The sequence below is a fragment of the Pteronotus mesoamericanus genome, unplaced genomic scaffold (assembly GCF_021234165.1).
Source record: "Pteronotus mesoamericanus isolate MK-2021 breed Mesoamerican mustached bat unplaced genomic scaffold, CSHL_Meso_final contig_82, whole genome shotgun sequence".
In the NCBI taxonomy this organism is placed as follows: Eukaryota; Metazoa; Chordata; class Mammalia; order Chiroptera; family Mormoopidae; genus Pteronotus; species Pteronotus mesoamericanus.
Window position 1 is genome coordinate 3,901,329 of NW_026555265.1, and position 22,070 is coordinate 3,923,398.

The 22,070-nt window shown below is 36.8% G+C and overlaps 1 protein-coding gene across 1 annotated transcript in view; it reads left to right on the forward strand.

The window, feature by feature from the left end:
• TPRG1 (tumor protein p63 regulated 1) overlaps positions 1–22,070 on the forward strand; it is a 111,509-nt gene that overhangs the window by 86,570 nt on the left and 2,869 nt on the right. Inside the window, exon 4 of the mRNA XM_054585266.1 lies at positions 393–546. Within this exon, the coding sequence (XP_054441241.1) occupies positions 393–546 (154 nt within the window). The remainder of the gene's footprint in view (positions 1–392; positions 547–22,070) is intronic.

Genomic DNA, 22,070 nt, shown 5'->3' on the forward strand with positions numbered 1-22,070 from the left:
AAATTTACCTGTTTCAGTTCTTGTCCCACCATCTGACTCTTCCCGCTCCCATTTTCTTTTAACTTGTACCATCAAAATATTGACAAGAGGTTAGTGGTCAAATGCCCAGCCCTGGCATCTGTCCTGAATGCCAGAATCACATTTCCAAATGTGATTTTCACATAGAATTTTCACATAGAATTTTTGACCACACTTTGAACTCATCATTTTTTAAAGCAAATTCATCTTTTTCTTCTAAATTCTTTGGAACAGCTCAACTAGTTGATAGTTAAGCCACTTATTTCAACAACAATATAAGCCTGACTGAGACATCCCATTCCTTTCCTACCCTTTCATTTTTGCTTTAATATAATGGAAATGACAAATCTAAAGGAAAAATTCCTTTATTGTAGGAGACAAGGAGAAGGACTTAGGATCTACTGGGGGAGTCCGGAGCAGCAATCTCTATTGTCCCGTTGGAACCCGTGGTCCACTGAGGTACCTTATGCTACCTTCACTGAGCATCCTATGAGATATACCAGTGAGAAGTTCCTTGAACTTTGCAAGGTAGGAAGCCGTTTGGAATTCACTCTTGGAGTACTTTGTTAGTAAAACATGTGTAGTTAAAAAAAATGATAAGATACAACCTGGGAATGATATAATAAAAACTAAAATAGATTTATATAAGTATTTTAGTAAACAATGAAGCTGTATTGTATATGAAATATATATATATAATATTTACATTAACCACACTATGATGTTTCCTCCTTGCTAATTCCTTAGCAAGAAATTATAGTGTAATATTATTTACACATTGCAATATTTATGTTTGACCGTGCTTATTACCCACAAGACATATATAATTTTCTATATATAATTAAATTCTAATTATTTTATTCAGAAGAGTGTAAAATAGTGTGAAGTATGAAGTATGGCTCTGTGTTCATATTTAAGTCACTTCTCTCTTTGGGCCTTGGTAGTCTTATCTCCAAATGGAAATAGTGAAAACTGACCTTCCTCCCAAACTCAATGGACCATTATAAGGTTAAGTGAGATAATGTATGTAAAAATGTTCTACAAATGGTAAATCAATTAACAGTATTTTTATGTCTTTAAATCTTATCTCCCCAAATAGATTTTAAATGTATTGGTGTCAGGGAAAGTCCCTTTTACTATTCTTTCTTCTTTCTCAGGGAAACATAAGCTGTGATAGTATACTCCAAGTAGTCTAAAATGGTTGGAGCGATACATGCAGTGAAAGATCAGACTTTCATTTTCAACAAAACCAGATATGCACATATAAGTACACATATAGGCCTAAGAATCCTTGCCTTCTCTGTCCTTTCTATGTTTACCTTTATTTGTTGGCATTCACTTCAAAATATCACAGTTCTTCATTTGATACAAATTCAGAACATGACAACCTGCATCTAAAGTCTTCTGTGGTTGGATGACTTACTTTATATTTCTTGCCTTATTTTGAATACACTTATTCAATCAAGTTTATATGTATATGCATAAATAAATATTTTATATTGATCAGTCCTCTATTCTAAAAAGGATTTGAGGAAAAATATATGTGATTATAAACTGGCTGGGGTCTTCTGCCTCCTTTATATATAGGTGCAGTTGGCTTGATTCCTTTTCTGCTCTCAGGAAAAGTCAATGGTCCTCTGGAGATTTATGCAGTCATCCTCAGGGACCTATGGTCTCAAGCTTACCTCTGACTCCAAGCTATTGCAGGCACTAAATCAGTTCATTGTATGAATAATGTTTCTTTTTTTAAAATATATATTTTATTGATTATGCTATTACAGTTGTCCCCCTTTTTTTCTCCCCTTTATTCTCCTCCACCATGTACCACCTGTCCCTCCAACATTCCCCCCTGTTCTTAGTTCATGTCCATGAGTCATACATATAAGTTCTTTGACTTCTCCATTTCCTATACTATTTTTAACCTCCCCCTGTCTACTTTGTACCTACTATTTATGCAGCTTATTCCCTGTACCTTTTCCCCCATTCTTCCTCCTCTCCCTCTACTCTGATCTCCATTTCTATGATTCCGTTCCTGTTCTACTTGTTTGCTTAGTTTGTTTTTGTTTTTATTTTTTAGGCTCAGTTGTTGATAGTTGTGAGTTTGTTGTCGTGTTATTGTTCGTAGTTTTTGATCTTCTTCTTTTTCTTAGATGTCCTTTTAACATTTCATATAATAAGGGCTTGGCAATGATGAACTCCTTTAACTTGACTTTATTTGGGAAGCACTTTATCTGTCCTTCCATTCTAAATGATAGCTTTGCTGGATAGAGTAATCTTCGATGTAGGTCCTTGCCTTTCATGACTTTGAATACTTCTTTCTAGCCCCTTCCTGTCTGCAAGGTTTCTTTTGAGAAATAAACTGATAGTCTTATGGGAATTCCTTTGTAGGTAACTGTCTTTCCCTTGCTGTTTTTAAGATTCTCTCCTTATTTTTAATCTTAGGTAATATAATTATGATGTGCTTTGGTGTGTGCTTCCTTGGGTCCAACTTCTTTAGGACTCTCTGAGCTTCCTGGATCTCTTGGAAGTCTATTTCCTTGGCCAGATTGGGGAAGTTCTCCATTATTTTTTCAAGTAAGTTTTCAGTTTCTTGCTCTCCCTCTCCCTCTTCTGGTACCCCTATGATTCAGATGTTGGAATGTTTAAAGTTGTTCCAGAGGTTCCTAAGCTTTTCCTCATTTTTTAAAATTCTTGTTTCTTCATTCTGTTCTGGTTGAATGTTTATCTCTTTCTTTTGTTCCCAATCATTTATTTGAGTTGCAGTTTCCTTCTGTTTGCTGTTGGTTCCCTGTATATTTTTCTTTATTTCACTTTGCATAGCCTTCATTTTTTTCTTCTATTTTGCAACCATACTCAGCCAATTTAGTGAGCATCCAGATTACCAGTGTTTTGAACTGTGCATCTGATAGGTTGGCTATCTGTTCATTGCTTAGTTCTATTTTTGGAGCTTTGATCCGTTCTTTCACTTGGGAGATATATATATATATATATATATATATATATATATATAAATTTGTCTCAGAATGCCTATTACATTGGGAGGGGCAGAGCCATAGATATTCACCAGGGCAGAGCAACCCAGGTCACTGCATTATGTTTCTGTGGGGGGGAGGGGTCAGAGAGGGCACAATGCCACTTGCTCGGCTCTTGCTGGCTTTCAGTCACTTCCCCTGCTACCCACAAGCAAATTGGGCCCTTCTAGTGCTGATTCCTGGGTGGGTGGGTTTATGTACATTCTAGGAGCCCATGAGTCTCTCCAGTGGACTCTCCTATGAGGCTGGAAGTTTCTTCTTCTGCCACAACCCTCAAAGATGTTTACCTCCAGAGGTTTTGAGGCTTTGTTTTCCTACACTAGAACCCTGGATTTCATGGTCTGTCTCACTCCCCAGCTGTTCCTCATGGTTTATCTGCAAGCAAATGTGGGACTGCCCGGTCTGCCAGCCACTGCCTTGCTGCACATCCTCTCTGCCCTGGCTGCCCATCTCTGCCCCTCCTATCAATCTGGATGAATGTTTCTTCTTTAGCTCCTTGGTTGTTGGACTTCCATACAGTTTGATTATCTGTCAGTTCTGGTTATTTTTTGTTTTTAAATTTATTACTGTCCTTCTTTTGGATGTATGATGGAGGAAAAGTGTGTCTACCTACACCTCCATCTTGGCCAGAAGTCCTCATTGTACGAATAATGTTTCTACTCTTTCTGCTATAATTATATTTTACAAAACCTCAACTCAAACATCAACATCAGCTCCTAGCCTGACTCTTTATTATCCAAAGTAAACAAAACAAAATGAAAATGAGTATGAATAACATAACACTTCTACAAAAGCATTTATGTGAAAGTAAACCCACTGAAGTCTTCAGGGACAGAGAATGGAAATTTACATCATAATAATGCCCTAAACTTCAAATGGAATATCAGATCTCCATGTTTTTAAAATGCCTTATTATAATAGTATTTTAATGCTTTGCTCCATAATCCTTTCTTCTCCTATCTTGCTTTTGCCACACCTCCAAATCCTGTTTTATTTTTTCTTAGTAATAACAGAGTAGGTTATCTGTTCCTTTTTTAGCACCTGTTATTCCAACTCAAGAATTTAATATTATAACCTCCCAAAACCATTCCCCACCTTTAAAGGGCATCTAGTTCTAGCCTTTAATAAATATATATTCTCAATTAATATTAATTGTATTTTACTATAATTCAAAATAAATACCAACTTAATAAATAAATATAAGCTATAGCCTTTGTTATTACATCCATCACTTCCTGGGCCAAGTTTTCTCTTATTCCCTATACCTGGTGCATTAAGTTCTTATTCTTGAGTGTCCTTTGCTAGAAGTTTTGGGTGAATGATTAAAGAATAATTTCTATTAACTACAGGGAAATGCCATTGTATTACTCTAATACCTGTTAGTGCTTTATTTTATTCTGTTACATATAAATATAATCAAATAATTTAAGAAGGAAGATACAAACTAAAATATCAAAAAGGGGCTGGGATAATTAAAATTTTCCCCAACCCCTTCTATTAGTCAAAACTAAAATTTAATGTTCACATAGCTCTTGTTGGATAGAAGTAAAAACAATAGATGTGTGTTTGTGTGTGTGTGTCCACATGTGTGGGCTTGAACATGATGAATGGTCAGCTAATTGGTTGGTTTTCAGTCAATCAAGCTACTTTGTGGATCTGTTAGATGTGTTCCTTTTAAGGCTTTTCTTCATTTTTCTTCCAAAGTATTTTTTTTTATTCCTGGCAAGAGTCTGGTACTCCCATTTGCCAAGCCATTTCTTAATTCAAAGACCACCCCAAGTCCCAACTCTCTAGGAAAACAAGTGATCTCCATCTGGGATGTGAGACAAAGAGTCTCTTATCCAAATCTTAGAGACTTAGTTTTTCTTTTGTTGTTGGTTTTTATGTCACAATATTATTTATGTTTAAGACATTTTCCAGGGTATGTATAAGACTCAGTTATATTAAAGTAAAAGGATGAATAAAAAAAAAGAAAATTCTGGGGATATAGAATACCTTTTATATGAATATTTTGACATAACATGAGATGTTAAAAGGGTTATATAAACTAGTTTCTCCATTCCCTTTATGAATAAAATAGGTAAAGGTAAAAGAATATAGAGGAAATTTTATAACTAAATCAAAAACCTGAAGTGATTTAATTTAACAAAACTATTATGGCACAGGAAAAGGAATCATGGAGGGTGGAGTCACATGAAGCCAAAATCTTCAAATTATTTATAATATAATAGAATAACTTCTTACTTAAAAATATCAAAATTTGGAGGGGAGAAAGATGGCAGAGGAATGAATGGGAGTCACGCTGACCTCCTCCTCCCAAGATCAAACTGGAATTGCAACTAAATAGTGGAGTAATCCCCTGGAAAACAATGGAACTATAGTGGGAGAGGAGCCTTGGAGCCACGGACAGACAGTGGATTCAACTCTCACACATCCCAACGGGTGAGAAGTGCGGTGGAGGCTCGAGAGGGTGGGCTGAGTGCCCACGGGCACCAGCAACAGAGAGATATTGAAACGGCCAGTTAGCTCCCCCTGAGAAGAACGGGGTCTGAATCATAGAGACCTCTAAACTACAGCAGCTAAAACCAGGAAAATACAGACAAAATGCAACCCTGAAAAGCTTAGGGGTGCTTTCTGCCAGAGACAGGTGGCTGGGGATGCAAAGAGACATTTAAAGGGCCAATGCAAAAATTGCAGTGGCAGCCACCCTCCTTGATCTCTGGGTAGAGGCGGCAGCAGGGTAGGCTGGTGCCTGGGAAAAGACTGGTGAGGGAAACTTTGTGAAGAGAACTGACATGGCGGCTGGTGGAGCCCGGGTGATAACGCACCTCCCACTCTCCAGCTACCATCTTGCTCAGGCATAAGGGAATCAGTTAACCTTCCTTTTGTGTGCTCTGCACACAGCTTGTGCATGTGAGCTGGGGGGCTAAGTGCAGAGTGTCTGGGAGAGCCCTGAGGAAAGACTGGAGAGGGAGGCATTGGGGAAAGAACAGGAGGAGGAACTAGGGAGTCCTGACTCCTTCTCCTTTCCCTAGTCTCCATTGTATGGGAAAAGGACATACCCCCAAAGAGCCAAAAGCCGAAAAGCACACAATAGAGAGCCCAAAACCACCAAGCGCAGGCGCATACACTTGCGCTGAGTGGCCGGCAAGGGTTGGCGAGTGTGTGTGTGGACTGGCGTGGGCTGCTGAGGGCTCGTTCGGGCTGGCAAGGCCTCCCACAGGTTGGTACTGATGGGGCCTGCGAGGGAGTGCGCAGATCGCGAGGGCAGGTGTAAAAAGACACACGCAGGCCCACTAGTGCAGAGCGGTCCGCAGAAATAATGGATCCGGGGCCAAAGGGGTCACAGAGCTGCCTAGAGTCCCTGGAGGAGAGACTGGAGACAGGACTAACCGGAGAGTCCTGGAGCTGACTTCCTCCCATTTCCGTAGTCTCTATTTGGCGAGGGCAGGCAATGCATCCAAAGAGCCAAAAGCGGGGAAAGCAGACAATAGAAGACCCTAAATGGACCAGTGCTGGGATGCCTGCTGGCCTGGGGAGCCAGACGAGTACAGGATGTCATGAAGAAGCCCCCTGGGCTGTGGCAAGCACACACGAGCCCAGGCTGGCGGGGGATCCTGCTGGGCTGGGGAGCGTGATCAAGGAGCTGGTGTGAGAGTGCAGAGCGATCCACAGAAAGAGTGGATCCCTGGCAGAAGGAATCACAGAGCTGCTCAAAGTCAGACACAGACAGTAGATTCCTGGAAGGCCCAAACAAACGACCCAACGTCATATAGGGTCAACAACTGACATCATCAGAGGCAGACCCAGAAAGAAAAGTAAAGGAAAAATAGATAAATAAATAAATAAAAAAGACCCACCTACCTCCATAGAAGTTTAATCCTAAAAGTCAGGAAATCTAGACGGCCCAATTGAAGCAGAAGCAAAAAATAAATAAATAAATAAATAAATAAATAAATAAATTACTTAACAGACTCTCACAAAAATGGGAAGAAAAAGAAGTTCCCCCCAAATGAGTGGAAAAGGGGACCCTCCACAGAGAGAGCTAAATGAAATAGAGGCAAGGGAACTATCAGATACTGAATTCAAAACAATGGTTCTAAGGAAGCTCAATGAGCTCAGCCAGCTCAAAGATAACTATGAGAAACTGCAGAGAAACTATCAGGATCTTACAGCAAACTATATCAGCCTGAAAGAGGACATAGAAACTATCAAGAAGACACAAGAGGATATGAAGAATACCATTTCTGAATTGAAGAACACAGTAGAAGGAATCCAAAGCAGGCTGGATGAAGCCAAAGATCGAATCAGTGAGATGGAGGATAAGGTAGAAAAAAAGCTCCCAGAAAGAAGAAGAAATGGAAAAAAGACTAAAAAAGAATGAAGAGGCATTTAGGGAAATGCAGGACAACCTGAAATGCAATAATATCTGTATAATAGGGATACGAGAAGGAGAAGAAGAGGAGCAAGGGATAGAGAACCTCCTCGAAAAAGTAATGATAGAAAATTTCCCTAATTTGAGGAGAGAAAGGCTCTCATAGACCCAGGAGGCACAGAGGACCCCACTCAAGAGGGACTCAAGGAGGTCCACTCCAAGACACATCATCATTAAAATGGCAACTATCAAAGACAAAGAGAGAATCCTCAAGGCAGGAAAAGAGAAGGAGAAAGTAACATACAAGGGGGCCCCGATATGGCTAGGAGCTGACTTCTCAACAGAAACACTACAAGCCAGAAGGGAATGGCAACAAATATTCCAAGTAATAAAAAGCAAGGGCCTACAACCAAGGCTGCTCTACCCAGCAAGGCTCTCAATTAAAATAGAAGGGGAAATACAGAGTTTCCCAGACAAAAGAAGGCTAAAAGAATACATCTCTACCAAACCAGCACTCCAAGATATGCTCAAGGGACTGGTTTAAGAAGATGAAGGAAAAGAGTGAGAAAGAGAAAAACACAGGTACAAAGAGAAAAAGTGAATAAGTTTCTATCAGTAATAACTCTCAATGTAAATGGACTAAACGCCCCAATCAAGAGACACAGGGTAGCTGAATGGATAAAAAAACATGACCTACATATATGCTGCCTACAAGAGACCCACCTCAGAGCAAGAGACCTACACAGATTGAAAGTAAAGGGATGGAAAAAAATATTCCAAGCAAATGGGCAAAAGAAAAAGGCCAGGGTTGCCATACTTGTATCAGACAAAGTAGATTTCAAAACAAAGGCCATAAAAAGAGACCCAGAGGGGCATTTTATAATACTTAAAGGAAGAATCTATCAAGAAGACATAAACATTGTAAACTTATATGCTCCCGATATAGGAGCCCCCAAGTATATAAAGAAATTGTTGGATGACTTCAAAAAAGATATAGACAGCAACACACTGATAGTAGGGGATTTCAACACCCCACTGTCAAAAATGGACAGATCTTCCAAACAAAACATTAATAAAGATATTGTGCAGCTGAATGACACACTGAATCAAGTAGACTTAACTGACATATATAGAACCTTACATCCCAAAGAAGAAAAATACACATTCTTTTCAAATGCTTATGGCAATTTTTCAAAGATAGACAACATGATAGGACACAAAGGAAACCTCAGCAAATGCAGGAAAATTGAAGTAATACCAAACTTTTTCTCAGACCATGAGGGCTTGAAACTGGAAATCAACCTCAAAGAGAAACTTCAAAAACTTTCAGACTCATGGAGACTGAACAGTAGACTATTAAACAATGAATGGGTCAATAATGATATAAGAGAAGAAATCAAAAAAATTCTGGAAACAAATGAAAATGAACAGACAACTGTCCAAAACCTATGGGGCACAGCAAAGGCAGTCTTGAGAGGGAAGTTCATAGCAATACAGGCTTACCTAAAAAAGATGGAAACATTTCAAATAAAATACCTAACACTACAACTTCAAGAACTGGAGAAACAACAACAAATAAATCCTAGAGCAAGTAGAAGGAAGGAAATAGTCAAGATTAGAGCAGAACTGAATGACATAGTGATGAAAAGAACAATTCAAAGGATCAATCAATCCAGAAGCTGGTTCTTTGAAAAGATAAATAAAATTTACAAGCCTTTAAGCAGACTCATCAAGAAAAAAAGGGAGAGGACCCAAATTAATAAAATCAGAAATGAAAGAGGAGAAATAATAACTGATACTGCAGAAATACAAAGGACTGTCAGAAACTACAATGAATAATTATATGCCAAGAAATTTGAAAACCTGGGTAAAATGGACAAATTTTTAGAAAAGTATAATCTTCCAACACTGAAGGAGGAAGAAACAGAAAGCTTGAACAGATCAATAACACATGGGGAAATTGAAGCAATTATCAAGAAACTCCCGGCACACAAAAGCCCAGGGTCAGACGGTTTCCCAGGAGAATTTTACAAAACATTTAAGGAAGAGCTAACCCCTGTCCTTCTCAGACTATTCCAAAAAATCCAAGAGGAGGGAAGACTCCCAGACTCTTTTTATGAGGCCAGCATCACCCTAATCCCAAAACCAGATAAAGACCCTACAAAGAAAGAAAACTACAGGCCAATTTTGCTGATGAACATAGATGCTAAAATCCTCAACAAAATATTGGCAAACTGCATCCAGCAATACATTAAAAAGATTATCCACCATGATCAAGTGGGATTCATCCCAGGCATGCAGGGATGGTTCAATATACGCAAATCAGTAAACGTAATACATCACATAAATAAAAGAAAAGACAAAAACCACATGATCATCTCGATAGACGCAGAAAAAGCATTCAATAAGGTACGGCACCCATTTATGATCAAAACACTCAGCGAAATGGAAATAAATGGGGCATTCCTCAACGTAATAAAGGCCATATATGAAAAACCTACAGCCAACATCATACTCAATGGGCAAAACTAAAAGCTTTCCCACTAAGATCGGGAACATGACAAGGATGTCCACTTTCACTTCTTTTCAACATTGTATTGGAAGTCCTAGCCACAGCAGTCAGACAAGAAAAAGAAAGAAAAGGCATCCAAATAGGAAAGGAGGAAGTAAAGCTATCATTGTTTGCAGATGACATGATAGTGTACATAGAAAACCCTGCAGACTCTACCAAAAAACTCCTCAACCTAATAAGTGAATTTGGCAAAACAGCAGCATAAAAAGTCAATATTCAGAAATCAAAGGCATTTTTGTACACCAGCAATGAAATAGAACAAGAAGAAACCAGAAAAAAAATACCATTCGATATAGCAAGAAGAAAAATAAAGTACCTAGGAATAAATTTAACCAAAGAGATAAAAGACCTGTACACAGAAAACTATACAACATTGAAGAAAGAAATTAAGGAAGACAGAAATAAATGGAAGCATATACTGTGATCATGGATTGGAAGAATTAATATCATCAAAATGTCCTTACTACCCAAAGCAATTTATAGATTCAACGCAATCCCTTTTAAGATACTAATGACATATTTCACAGAAATAGAACAGACATTTCAAAAATTTATGTGGCACCATTAACGACCCCAAATAGCTGCAGCAATTTTGAGAAAGAAAAACAAAGTAGGAGGGATCACAATACCGGACATCATACTCTACTACAAAGCCACTGTATTAAAAACAATCTGTTACTGGCACAAAAACAGACCCATAGACCAGTGGAACAGAATAGAAAGCCCAGAAATAAGCCCAGGTCCATATGGGCATCTAATATTTGACAAAGGGGGCAGAAACATAAAATGGAGCAATAATAGCCTCTTCAACAAATGGTGTTGGGAGAGCTGGATGGCTACATGCAAAAAGTTGAAATTGGATCATCAGCTGATACCATACACAAAAATAAACTCAAGATCGATAAAAGACTTAAATATAAGTCGCAACACCATCAAAGTCCTAGAGGAGAACATTGGCAGAAAACTCTCAGATATCCCACGCAGCAATTTTTTCACTGATATGTCTCCTAAAGCAAGGGACATAAAGGAAAGAATAAACAAGTGGGACCTCATCAAAATAAGAAGCTTCTGCATGGCTAACGAAAACATCAGCAAAATGAAAAGGGAGCCAACCCTATGGGAAAATATATTTGCTAATGATACATCAGATAGAGGTTTGATCTCCAGCATATACAAAGAACTCACTTGACTCCACTCCAAGAAGACAAATGATCCAATCAAAAAATGGGCAAAGGACCTGGGCAGACACTTTTCCAAGGAAGAGATACAGAGGGCCCAGAGACATTTGAATGGATGCTCAGCGTCACTAGCCATCAGAGAAATGAAGATCAAAACCACCATGAGGTACCACCTCACACTGGCCAGAACGGCCATCATAAACAGATCAACAAACAACAAGTGCTGGTGAGGCTGTGGAGAAAAGGGAACACTAGTACACTGTTGGTGGGAATGCAGACTGGTGCAGCCACTGTGGAAAACAGTGTGGAATTTCCTCAAAAAGCTGAAAATGGAACTGTCTTTTGATCCAGTGATTCCCCTGCTGGGACTATACCCTAAGAACACCAAAACACCAATACAAAAGAACCTATGCACCCCAATGTTCATAGCAGCACAATTTACAATAGCCAAGTGTTGGAAGCAACCTAAATGCCCATCAATAGATGATTGGATCAAAAAACTATGGTACATTTACACAATGAAATACTACGCAGCAGAAAGAGAAAAAGAACTACTAACCTTCGCGACAGCATGGATGGAACTGGAGAGCATTATGTTAAGCAAAATAAGCCAGGTGGCAAAAGACAAATACCATATGATTTTACCTATAAGTGGAATCTAACCAACAATACAAAGATGCAAGGAAAATAAGACCAGCAACACTGAAAGGAAAAGAAACCAACAGAGAGAAAAGAGAAGGAGGGAGGGGGGACAGGGGAAAAGGAAGGGAAGGGGGCAGTCAAGGAACATATAGCAAGGATTCATGGACAAAACCAAAGGGCTCTTCCTTTGGGAGGGAGGGAGGGAGGGGTCAAGGGAAAGTGGTGGGGGTAGGCAGAGACAAATATATTTGAAAAAATAATTTAAAAAAATCAAAATTTATTTTTATTCAAAATCTTTTTTTTTTCCATAGCTCCTAGAGGCTCTTTATTCAACAAATATTTCCTGACACTTACAAAATGCAAGAATTATGACTGCTGTTAAGGACACAGAAATCAATGGTATAAGATTCTTCCCTTGTGGAGTGCATTACTTAATAGAAGAGGCAAATAAAAATGCAAAGATTTTTAAATGAGTACCAATTGGCTTAAACAGATATTTGGATCAAATAAAGAGGAGTGGAAGCACTTGCAGGTATAAAGAATGTTCTTAGACAAAGAGTAATTAAGTTTAGATGAATTTTAATCCTATATATTCCACCATCTTAATTTGAATAGCTTAAAAATATAGAGTAGGGCAAAATTAGTTTTAAAGTTGTTCATATGGAAAATACAGTAATTAATAAGTAATAATACAAGAATAAGTGCTGTGCTTTGTGTACTTACAATGGTAAAACAAATTTTGCCTGACTCTGTAGGTATACAAATTTAAAGTAAGTTGGGGGCAGTAGGAATGGAGAGAAGATGAAGACATTTTGAGATAGTCAGAATATGGAATCAATAGAAGAAGGTAACTGATAAGATATTATAGGTGAAGAAGAGGAAGATTTCAAAGGTGACATGGTTTCTGGCTGGGTAGATGGTGATTCCATTAATTTAAATGGAGAAAACCAGAAGAAGAGTAGGTTCGAAGGTTCAGTTTAGGATATGAATTTGAAATGTCCATGGAGTATAGGTTAGAGTTTGTTGTCAAGCAGTTAGAAATTTAGGTCTGAAGCTCAGGAGAGAAAGCTGAGCTGGCGACAGAGATCAACATTGGATCAAAGCTGAGTCCTGGGGTTGATTGATTAGGAAATTACCCTACGAAAGAACCTTCATGGACACAATGTCACTCAAATTCTAATTTATATTACTTCTTAGTCTCACTGATCTAAAATCATAATCAACTTTATGCAATAATATGCCAAAATACATTTTTTAAAATCCATCTCACTATAGCACTTCTACAGCTGGCAAATGGTCTCTTTCCAGGCATTCTTGCTTATCTACAGGTCTCACCAACATTTTCCAATCTGTGCATGCACATACTTTGCATTATTCATATAAAACAGTTGGGAAAATAGAAAATAATACTTTTGGGCATTGCTTATATTATTACAAGACATAAACATAATCTCATAATATTATGTAATTATACTTTACATTTATTGATTATAGCTTGTATGTTTTCATGTAATTTCCTAACAAAACCCTGCGGCATCAGAATAACTATCTCCATTTTTAAAATGAGGGTACCTAGCCCTGGCTGGGTAGCTCAGCTCTTTAGAGCATCACCCCAATAGACCAATGTTGCAGGTTTGATTCCAGGTCAGGACACATACAAGAATCAACCAATGAATGCATAAATAATTGGAACAACGAATTGATGTCTCTTTGTCTCTCTCTCAAATCAATAAATAAAAATAAACTAATAAAAATAAAAAATAGAAACCAGGTTACTTAGAGCAATTGAGTTGAGTAAGGTATTACAATAACATAGCTCTATTTCTACACCAAACAGTTTGCTAATATGCAGAGAAGTATATTTACATTTGAACGAACTCTGTGTGCATATTCATATTCATTGATGTGATATGATATAATGTCATATTATATATTATGACAAGTCTAAATTATCTTCCATTATTTCACTAACTTAATGTTTGAAATTTGTAGTGGAATTTCCCCTCTTCTAACTATTGCTTTGTTGGGTTCTTGGAGTGTGTGGAGAGTCTTGCTCTGAGTGACTAATGAGAGATCAGATCTGGTTAATACTAGTGAATGGGTCATGGAAGCTTTACAGCCAAATTAAAGTGATCTGCTTTCTATCCTTTCTTATTTTTTTCTGTCTTTGTTACCTTTCTTTTTGAGGGAATTATAAAAGTGAATAAATATGTCAACAATCAAATGTACTTCTATGTCCCTAACCCCTTGATTTTCCCTCATACCAATTTAACTGATATTCATTGAGTACCTACCTGGCATTGAATACTACATGCTGAGCAATATGTTAGTAATTTGGAATACCAAGAAGAATGAAACAAAGTTTACCCTCCAGATATCTATCATAGAAAGGGAGAAGGCAAAAAAAGGTAATTAACAAATTATAATTTTACTTTTTTTAGTTCTCACCCAAGGACATGGTTATGTATTTTAAAGAGAGGAAAAGAAAGGGAGAGAGAAGGAAAGGAAGGGATGGAGAGGGACAGGAAGGAGGGAGAGAGAGAGAAACATCGATGTGAGAGAGAAATATCAATTGGTTGCTTCTGGTATGCCCCCTACGTGTGTGTGTGGATTGGGAATCAAATCATGAAATTTCATTATATGAGACAATGTCCCAACCAACTGAACCATATCAGCCAGAGCACAAATTATAATTCAGTATGCTAAAACTGTTTGTAGAGGGATTCACAAGGTCTTATGGGAGCCCAAAAGAAGGAACAGATAAATCTAAAAGTTAACAGGTGAAGTGACATTTGATATGAATTTCAAGGTGTGAGTTATTTAAGCATCAAAGAACATTGGGTAAGACATTTTGAATAAAAGAAACATGGTTAGGAGCTGAAAATCAGAAGTTTATATGAAACATTCTTGGATAAAGAAAGAGTAGTTCATTTTAGCTAGAGTTTAAAGTGTGTGTGTGTATATGTGTGTTGATGGGAAAGCTGAAAAAATGAAAAAGGTTGAGGATTCAAGTTAGGATGTATAGAAACCTCTCTTTTGTAAGAAAGAAGCTTCTGCTTTATTATCCTTCTTCTCTCTACATACCTGGACATACTCATGGTCATGGTGTATCCATAAAGATAATTCAAAGTAAAATCTGAAAGGATCATACAGATATTTTGCCCAGCTGTATAACTTCCCAAGTGATTTTCAGTGTTACATATTGGATGGACTTACTGACTCCCAGCATGCTTCACTTTCTACATAGAGAGGCTGAAACTTATAGCCTGAAGGCTTGGAAAACCTGCTCACTGAGGAATGTGGCTATGCAGGCATGAAACCGGGTCTCTTTACTCAGTGTAAACAGGAAGCAAGTGATGGTTGTAATAAGGAAAACTGAGATGTGGGGCAGTGAACTGCTGGCAGACAGCACCTGAAGCAAACCAGGTGCCCAGCCATTCAGCTGGTAAATAATTGTTGTAAAGTCAAAAACATTCAACACTCCCTACCTCCCCAACACAAACACACACACAAACTGCTACACCTTGCCCTAACCAACATACAGTCCTTGTGTAATCGGAGTTGTTAAAATTTGACCCCATGATTTTTGAGTCTGGAATAAAAGAAAGAGCTGGAGTGGGTGTATAAAAGCTTTTAGAGAAAAGTATGTGGCTGGTGGCATTCATATCATATGACACTGCGTTCTTGTCACACAGATTGAGTTCAGGTGCTTGAAACGCTCAAGAGCCAGCTTGGGGACTTGGCCTTTTGTTTGCTTCTCCTTCAATATACTGCTTGTTCTGTCTTTCTGTCCCTCCTCCTTTGAACTGGTTCAAAGAAATGACTAGAAATAAAGTGCATCTGACTCTAATAAAATGCCAAGTTCATTGAGTACGGTGTCATCTCTTTCTTTCCAGCACTTAGATTCTAGGCCAAAAGGATTCTCATGAAATGAAGCTTGTGATGAGGATTGGGGAGGCATTCAATGATCTCATCTGACAGACATTTATTAATGTCTGAAAAGGCATCTTGACTATCCAGAGGGTGCTGGTGATGGAAATGTTGAGGTTAATTGTACTTTGACCTTTAGGAAATCATAGTTTGATGATGATGAAGATGTCAATGACTTACTGATAATGTCTATTGATTATTAACAATAAGCTTTCTTAATGGCATTTTCAATATAATTCCAAATCCCATCCTTGTCGGATTTTACTTCCCCAAACCTTTCTGAAATACATGAGCATGTGTGTACACACACTTAAAGCTTATATATAAACTCTTCATTTAGGTTTGTTTAATCCTTAAAAATTATGAGTTTGATCCTATTAATAACCTTATTTTACAGAAAAAGAACTATAAAATTCAGAGAGGAAACATAAACTTCACTCAGCTAGTGATTGCCATATTTGCAACTTAAGATCAGATTTGTTTGATTTCAGTACTCAAGTTACATAATGCTTTACTTTCTTTAGTTATGTGGTTCCCCAAAAGGGGTGATTTTTCACCCAGAGGACATTGGACAATATGTGGAGACAATTTTGGTTGTTATACCTGGGTTGGGGTGCTATTGGCATCTAGTGGGTAGAGGCCAGGGATGCTCCTTAACTTCTTAAAATGCAGAGAATATTCTTTTGTACAGCAAAGAGTTACCTGGCCCCAAATAACAATGGTCCCAATGTAGAGAAACCTTGGTTTAGTTGTACAGAGAGACAACTGCTCTTGTTATTCTAGCTCTTAGAAAACTGAATGAAATATTTGAGTGGAGGTATAAGTGGAATGTAATAGAATAAAAAATAATGTTTGCCATGAGTATGAATGTGGGAAGGCATTGTGGGTGAGATAGGATTTAAGCTTGGTTTTTAAGATGAATAGAAATGTGGGCACTATAGTCTTGTGGATTGAATAGTCAGAGCTAGAGGTGTGTAGGCAAGCATAGTACCATGTTTCTCAATGTTCTCAAAAGACAAAATGTTTTTAAAATAAAACTTTATGCAGACTTCAAATATATAAAACTGATAAAAATTGAGCAGATCTAACTGATTTGATCACCAGAACTAAAGCAGATTGTCTGCTTGGCTTCTTCCTTTTCTTCATACCCTCTCCCCAAACCCTCAAGAGTCTATTGGCCCAACATTGTTAATAACAGCACTTACTTTCTTTTCAAAATAATTCTGGTTTGATGATAAATTATATTGTCACCAACCCTATGAGGGAATCTAGTGTTCTAAGGAATGTGGTTTGAAAATTATGGAGTCTGATTTTTTCTCTCTATCTTTAGATAATAGGGAACATGAATTTCCCCCTAAATATTTGAATTTTACTGCTAATAATAGCAGTCTTTCATAGAAGAGAGGACATCAGGACTTATGTTTAAGATACCTGAGTCCAAGGCCTTGCTCAGCTGCACGCTATCTTTTTGGTGTAAGAGAAATCTCTGGAACTCTTGGGCTCTCAGCTTACCTATTAGGTCTTCTCTGCCTTGCTCCCAGTGCTGAGCATATTTTTCAACAAAAATTTCCTGAATGTGTTGATTTTTAAACCCTACCCTGTATCCTATCTTGCTTAGGCTATTAACTTTACTTATGAATATTGTTCTTGCTTCTGGATCTACAATTATTATCATGAAATTTTTAACTATAGATAAGGACTTTTCATCGGTCTATTTCTTCATGCTCCAGGCTCATGTACCCTCCAGCTGGCTACGGTGAATCTTGAAGAGGCTTACTGGTTAGACACCTCAAAAGCACATCTAAAACAGAACACTTGATCACTGCACCTCACCACCTCCAGGCCCTACTCCCACAGGCTCTTCTAACTCATCAGTGAGACCACTACCTACTTGATTGCTCAGGTCAAAAATACAGATGTCATCTTTTATTCCTCTCTTCTCTTTACTTCCTACATTCAATCATATCAGCAAGTCTTATGGCTCTATCTTAAGAAATCCCCAATTTATATTCTCCACTGTTATCTGTCCCAAGCCACCATCGTCTCTTTCCTGGACTACTGAAGTGCCTTCCAAACTCATCTTCCTGCTTCCATTCTTGACCCTAACAGCAACTTCTCCAAACAGCAGCCAGAATTATATTTTTATAATTTTTTAAAAGCATACAATATTAAACTTCTCCTTAATATCACTTCAATCTGAAGTCCTTAACATGGTCATAGGATTCTTCATGCTTAGTGCTCCTACTCTTTATTTTGGTTACTATAATCTAGTCTCACAGCCCTTTTCTCTGTTCCTTAAGTAAGCTAAGCTCACAGACTTTGGGGTGCTATTATTTTCTTCCTGGAATACCTTATCCAAGTGACTGCTTCCTTTTTATTATTTGGACCCCAGTTCAAATTTTGCTTTCTCAGAAAGACTCGCCCTGAACACAGTATGGAAAGTTCCCCTCAATCACATTACTGTCTTTTCTTTTACCACATTTTATTTTTCTCCTAGAATTTATCACTACCAAAATCATTTGTGTCTACTTTAAATTCTTGTCTTGTACCAAAAGACTATAAGCTCCATGAGAGCAGGATTCTTGCCTATCTACTCACAGCACAGAGAACACACCTGGAGTGTAATGTAGGTGCTTCATCAATATTCCTTAAGTGACTTTAATTTCCCTTTCATTTGTTAGTGAAACACAGAGTTAGTTTACAGCACAGATAGAAATAATTCATATGTAAACAAAATATTAAAGCAGCTAAAACAAAATGGCACTGGGTAAACTTCCATAGCTGGTAAACAAACTGAAAAATTACATATTATTTTTGACATTAAGAAGCAAAATGTTTCCTGGGAAAGTTAGTCTTAATAAAGTTAAAGATGAAATGAAATAAAATCAAACTCAGGAAAATAATAACATTAAAAATAATATCAGAAGAAAATTTATAATGGCTAAATTTTAAATGAACAAAAATCAAATTTTTGATGTAAAGGTTGAAAAAAATGGTTCATTCAGAGGAAGTTTTTAGAGGAAAAATAAAAATTAAAATGAAAAAATTAAGAATTGTTTAACTGCTATGTATAGAAATTTATTCAATGAATTCATACAATTGTTTCAGTGTAATTCATGTCAGGAAGCACAATATTAAATGAAAATTTACTGATACTTGTATAATTTTGATATAAGTTTATATTAAAAATATAGAAATAGAAACAAAATAACAACATCCTCTTGCACCTATGTCTCTTTTAAAATTTTCTCCTTAAATAATGGAAAACTGCAAAAATTTTCAGGGAGAAATATTTAGAATTTTTAAAAAACTTAAATTTTAAAAGCTTTTCATTTTGAATTAATTTTAGACTTAGAGAAAAATTGCAAACATAGTAGAGTTTCCAGGTATCTATCATTCAAACTCTTCTAACGACTTATATAACTATAGTACAATCATCAAAACCTGGAAATTAAACATTGGTACAGTAATATTAAATAAACTACAGATCTTATTCAAATTTCACTGTTTTTCCCCCCAATATCCTCTGTTTATTCCAGTATCCAGTCCGGAACCCTTTATTACAGGTTGCTGTTCTGTATCTTTATTATCCTCTAAACTGTGACAGTTTCTACACTGGTTGGTGTGGCTCAGTGGATTGAGTGCCAGACTGTGAACCAAAGGGTTGTGGTTCAATTCCCAGTCAGAGCACATGCCTGGGTTGCAGGGCAGGTCTCCAGTGGGGGCGCATGAGAGGCAACTGCACATTGATGTTTCTCTCCCTCTCTTTCTCTCTTCCTTCCCTTCTCTCTAAAAATAAACAAAGTATTTAAATGAAAACCTGTGACAGTTTCTTATTCTTCCTTTGTTTTCATGCCTTAGCACTTTTGGTGAATACTGGTCAGTAATTTTGTAGAATATCTCTCAGTTTGAATTTATCTGATGTTCACTCATGATTAGATTGAGGAGTGTGTGTATGTGTGTGTGTGTGTGTGTTGGCACACACACTGAAGAAATGATGCTGTGTCCTTTCGCTGCATCATATAACAGGCTTGTGATGCCTGCGTGTCATATTACAAGTGGTGTTAAACTTGATCACTTATTTAACGTGGTGTGTACTGGAATTCTTCTCTGTAAAGTTAGTACTTCTCTTTTCATAATTGATAAACATCTTGGGGGAAATACTTTGATACTCAGCCATGTTCTTTGAAATCATGGTTCCTAAGTAGTATTTAATATGTCCTTTGGCATACAGAGAACTAACTACTACCTTAAAAAAGTGCATATCATAGTTTTAAAAAAGTGCTTTCTGAGGTCTATGATACATATTAAGGAAATTCACAAAGTATGACATTGAAGGAAATGGGATTAAGAAAGCTAAAACCTTTCCCGGCTATAAGTAGTGATAATATTTTTTACCTATAAAGTATATGCTTTATAAAATATTTTTAGATTTAATTTTATTGCATATTTTCCATTGTAATTTAGTCCTCTCATTCCCCCAGTAATAAAATATTTTTGAATAATTCACTTAAATTCATACAACAATCTGATGATGTTGATTTTAGTAACATTATAATTTTATTACATTTTCTCATTTTCTGATGTGTAAACTAAGGCTCAGTGAGATTAAATGATTTTTCTAAGATCTAATAAAAAGTTACTGATAGTGCAAGAAAACATAACTGGATCTCTGTATCTAATCACAAACATTTTCCCACTATACACTGTGATGCAATGAATATGCTTACACAGCATGTTCCATATCATTGGATACACCCATGTAGAGAGGTATAGCTTCTTGTGGAGGTATGGTAAGGAAACTAAAACAATAGATGAGTGGTTCAAACTGCTAAACTTAAGATTGCTTCTTACTTTGAAATTTAGTGATTTTAAAATACAGTGATGAAATGCCCATGTTATTAATTTATTCTTTTCTTTTTGCTTTCTCTCTTTTGGGAGTTGAAGAAAGAACACTTTTTTTCTAATTTTCACATCCAATGAACTAAAACACTGATAGAGTTTGCTGAAAGAGACACACCCTTCCTTCCAGAATCCCAAGGATATGTGACTAGAGTTTGTTTCATTAAGTAACAGCAATATTTAGATCTCTTCTGAGGTCCCAAAGAGGCTGCTGGGACTAGTAATAAGATATATGTTCTGTGTGTCTTTGACACTCCATTAATTTCAGGGAGAACAAGCATAATCCTATTTGTCTGTTAGGTTCTTTGACCTCAGTGAAGTAAACTTTTTTCCTTATTTTTTAAATGAATGTTTTTATATTATCCAATTAGGGAAATATTACTTTAAAAAAAAGTAGAGGGACAAATACCCTAGGTTATTCTGAAAAACCCACTGATATTGAAGTACTCTAGCAAACTCTGTCATCTTATCATCAGTAACTAAATTTTCTTCTGATATTATTTTAAAAACAGAACATAATACCTCTTTTCAAAAGAACAAACTAAAGCTCTAAAAGGGGATGTAAAATTTCAATGTCACACAGCTGGCAAATTAAAAGTATCATCTGCATGGCTTTTTTTTCCTCTCTTTTTCTCACGTATGTGTGATGTCAGCTAGTAATAACAGATACATTCTAAATTCTATGTTTTTTCCCCTTCTAATAAGAAAACTAAGCCTAACATGGAGAAGTGGTTTACCTAAGGGCCATTGGGTATAAAATTAAGAATCTGGGATAAAACCTATGTAGAAAATTAAATTTTGTTAATGGTCTCCTTTGCTGTACAAACACTTTTTGCTTTGATGTTGTCCCATTTGTTTATTTTTTTTCTTTTTCTTTCATTTCTCTCGACTGAGGAGATGTATCAGAAAAAATATTCTTATGAGCAATGCCTGAGATTTTACTGCCTATGTTTTCTTCTAGGATTTTTATGATTTTTGGGTCTAACATTTAAGTCTTTAATCCATTTTGAGCTTATTCTTGTGTGTGGCATAAGAAGTTGGTTTAATTTCATTTTTCTGCACATATCTGTCTAATTTTCCCAATACATTTATTGAATAAGCTATCTTTAGCCCATTGTATGTGCTTGCTTCCTCTGTCAAATATTAATTGACTGTAAAGGTGCAGGTTTAATTCTGAGCTCTCTATTTCTTTCCATTGATCCATGTGTCTGTTTTTATGCCAGTACCAGGCTATTTTGATTACTATGGATTTATAGTAATAAATAGTGCTATAGGTAGCATGATTCCTCCAACTTTGTTCTTTCTCAAGATTACTTTTGCTATGTGGGGCATTCTGTGGTTCCAGATAAAATTTTGAAATATTTTCTAGTTCTGTGAAATATGTCATTGGTGTCCTGGTAGGAATTGTGTTGAATCTATAG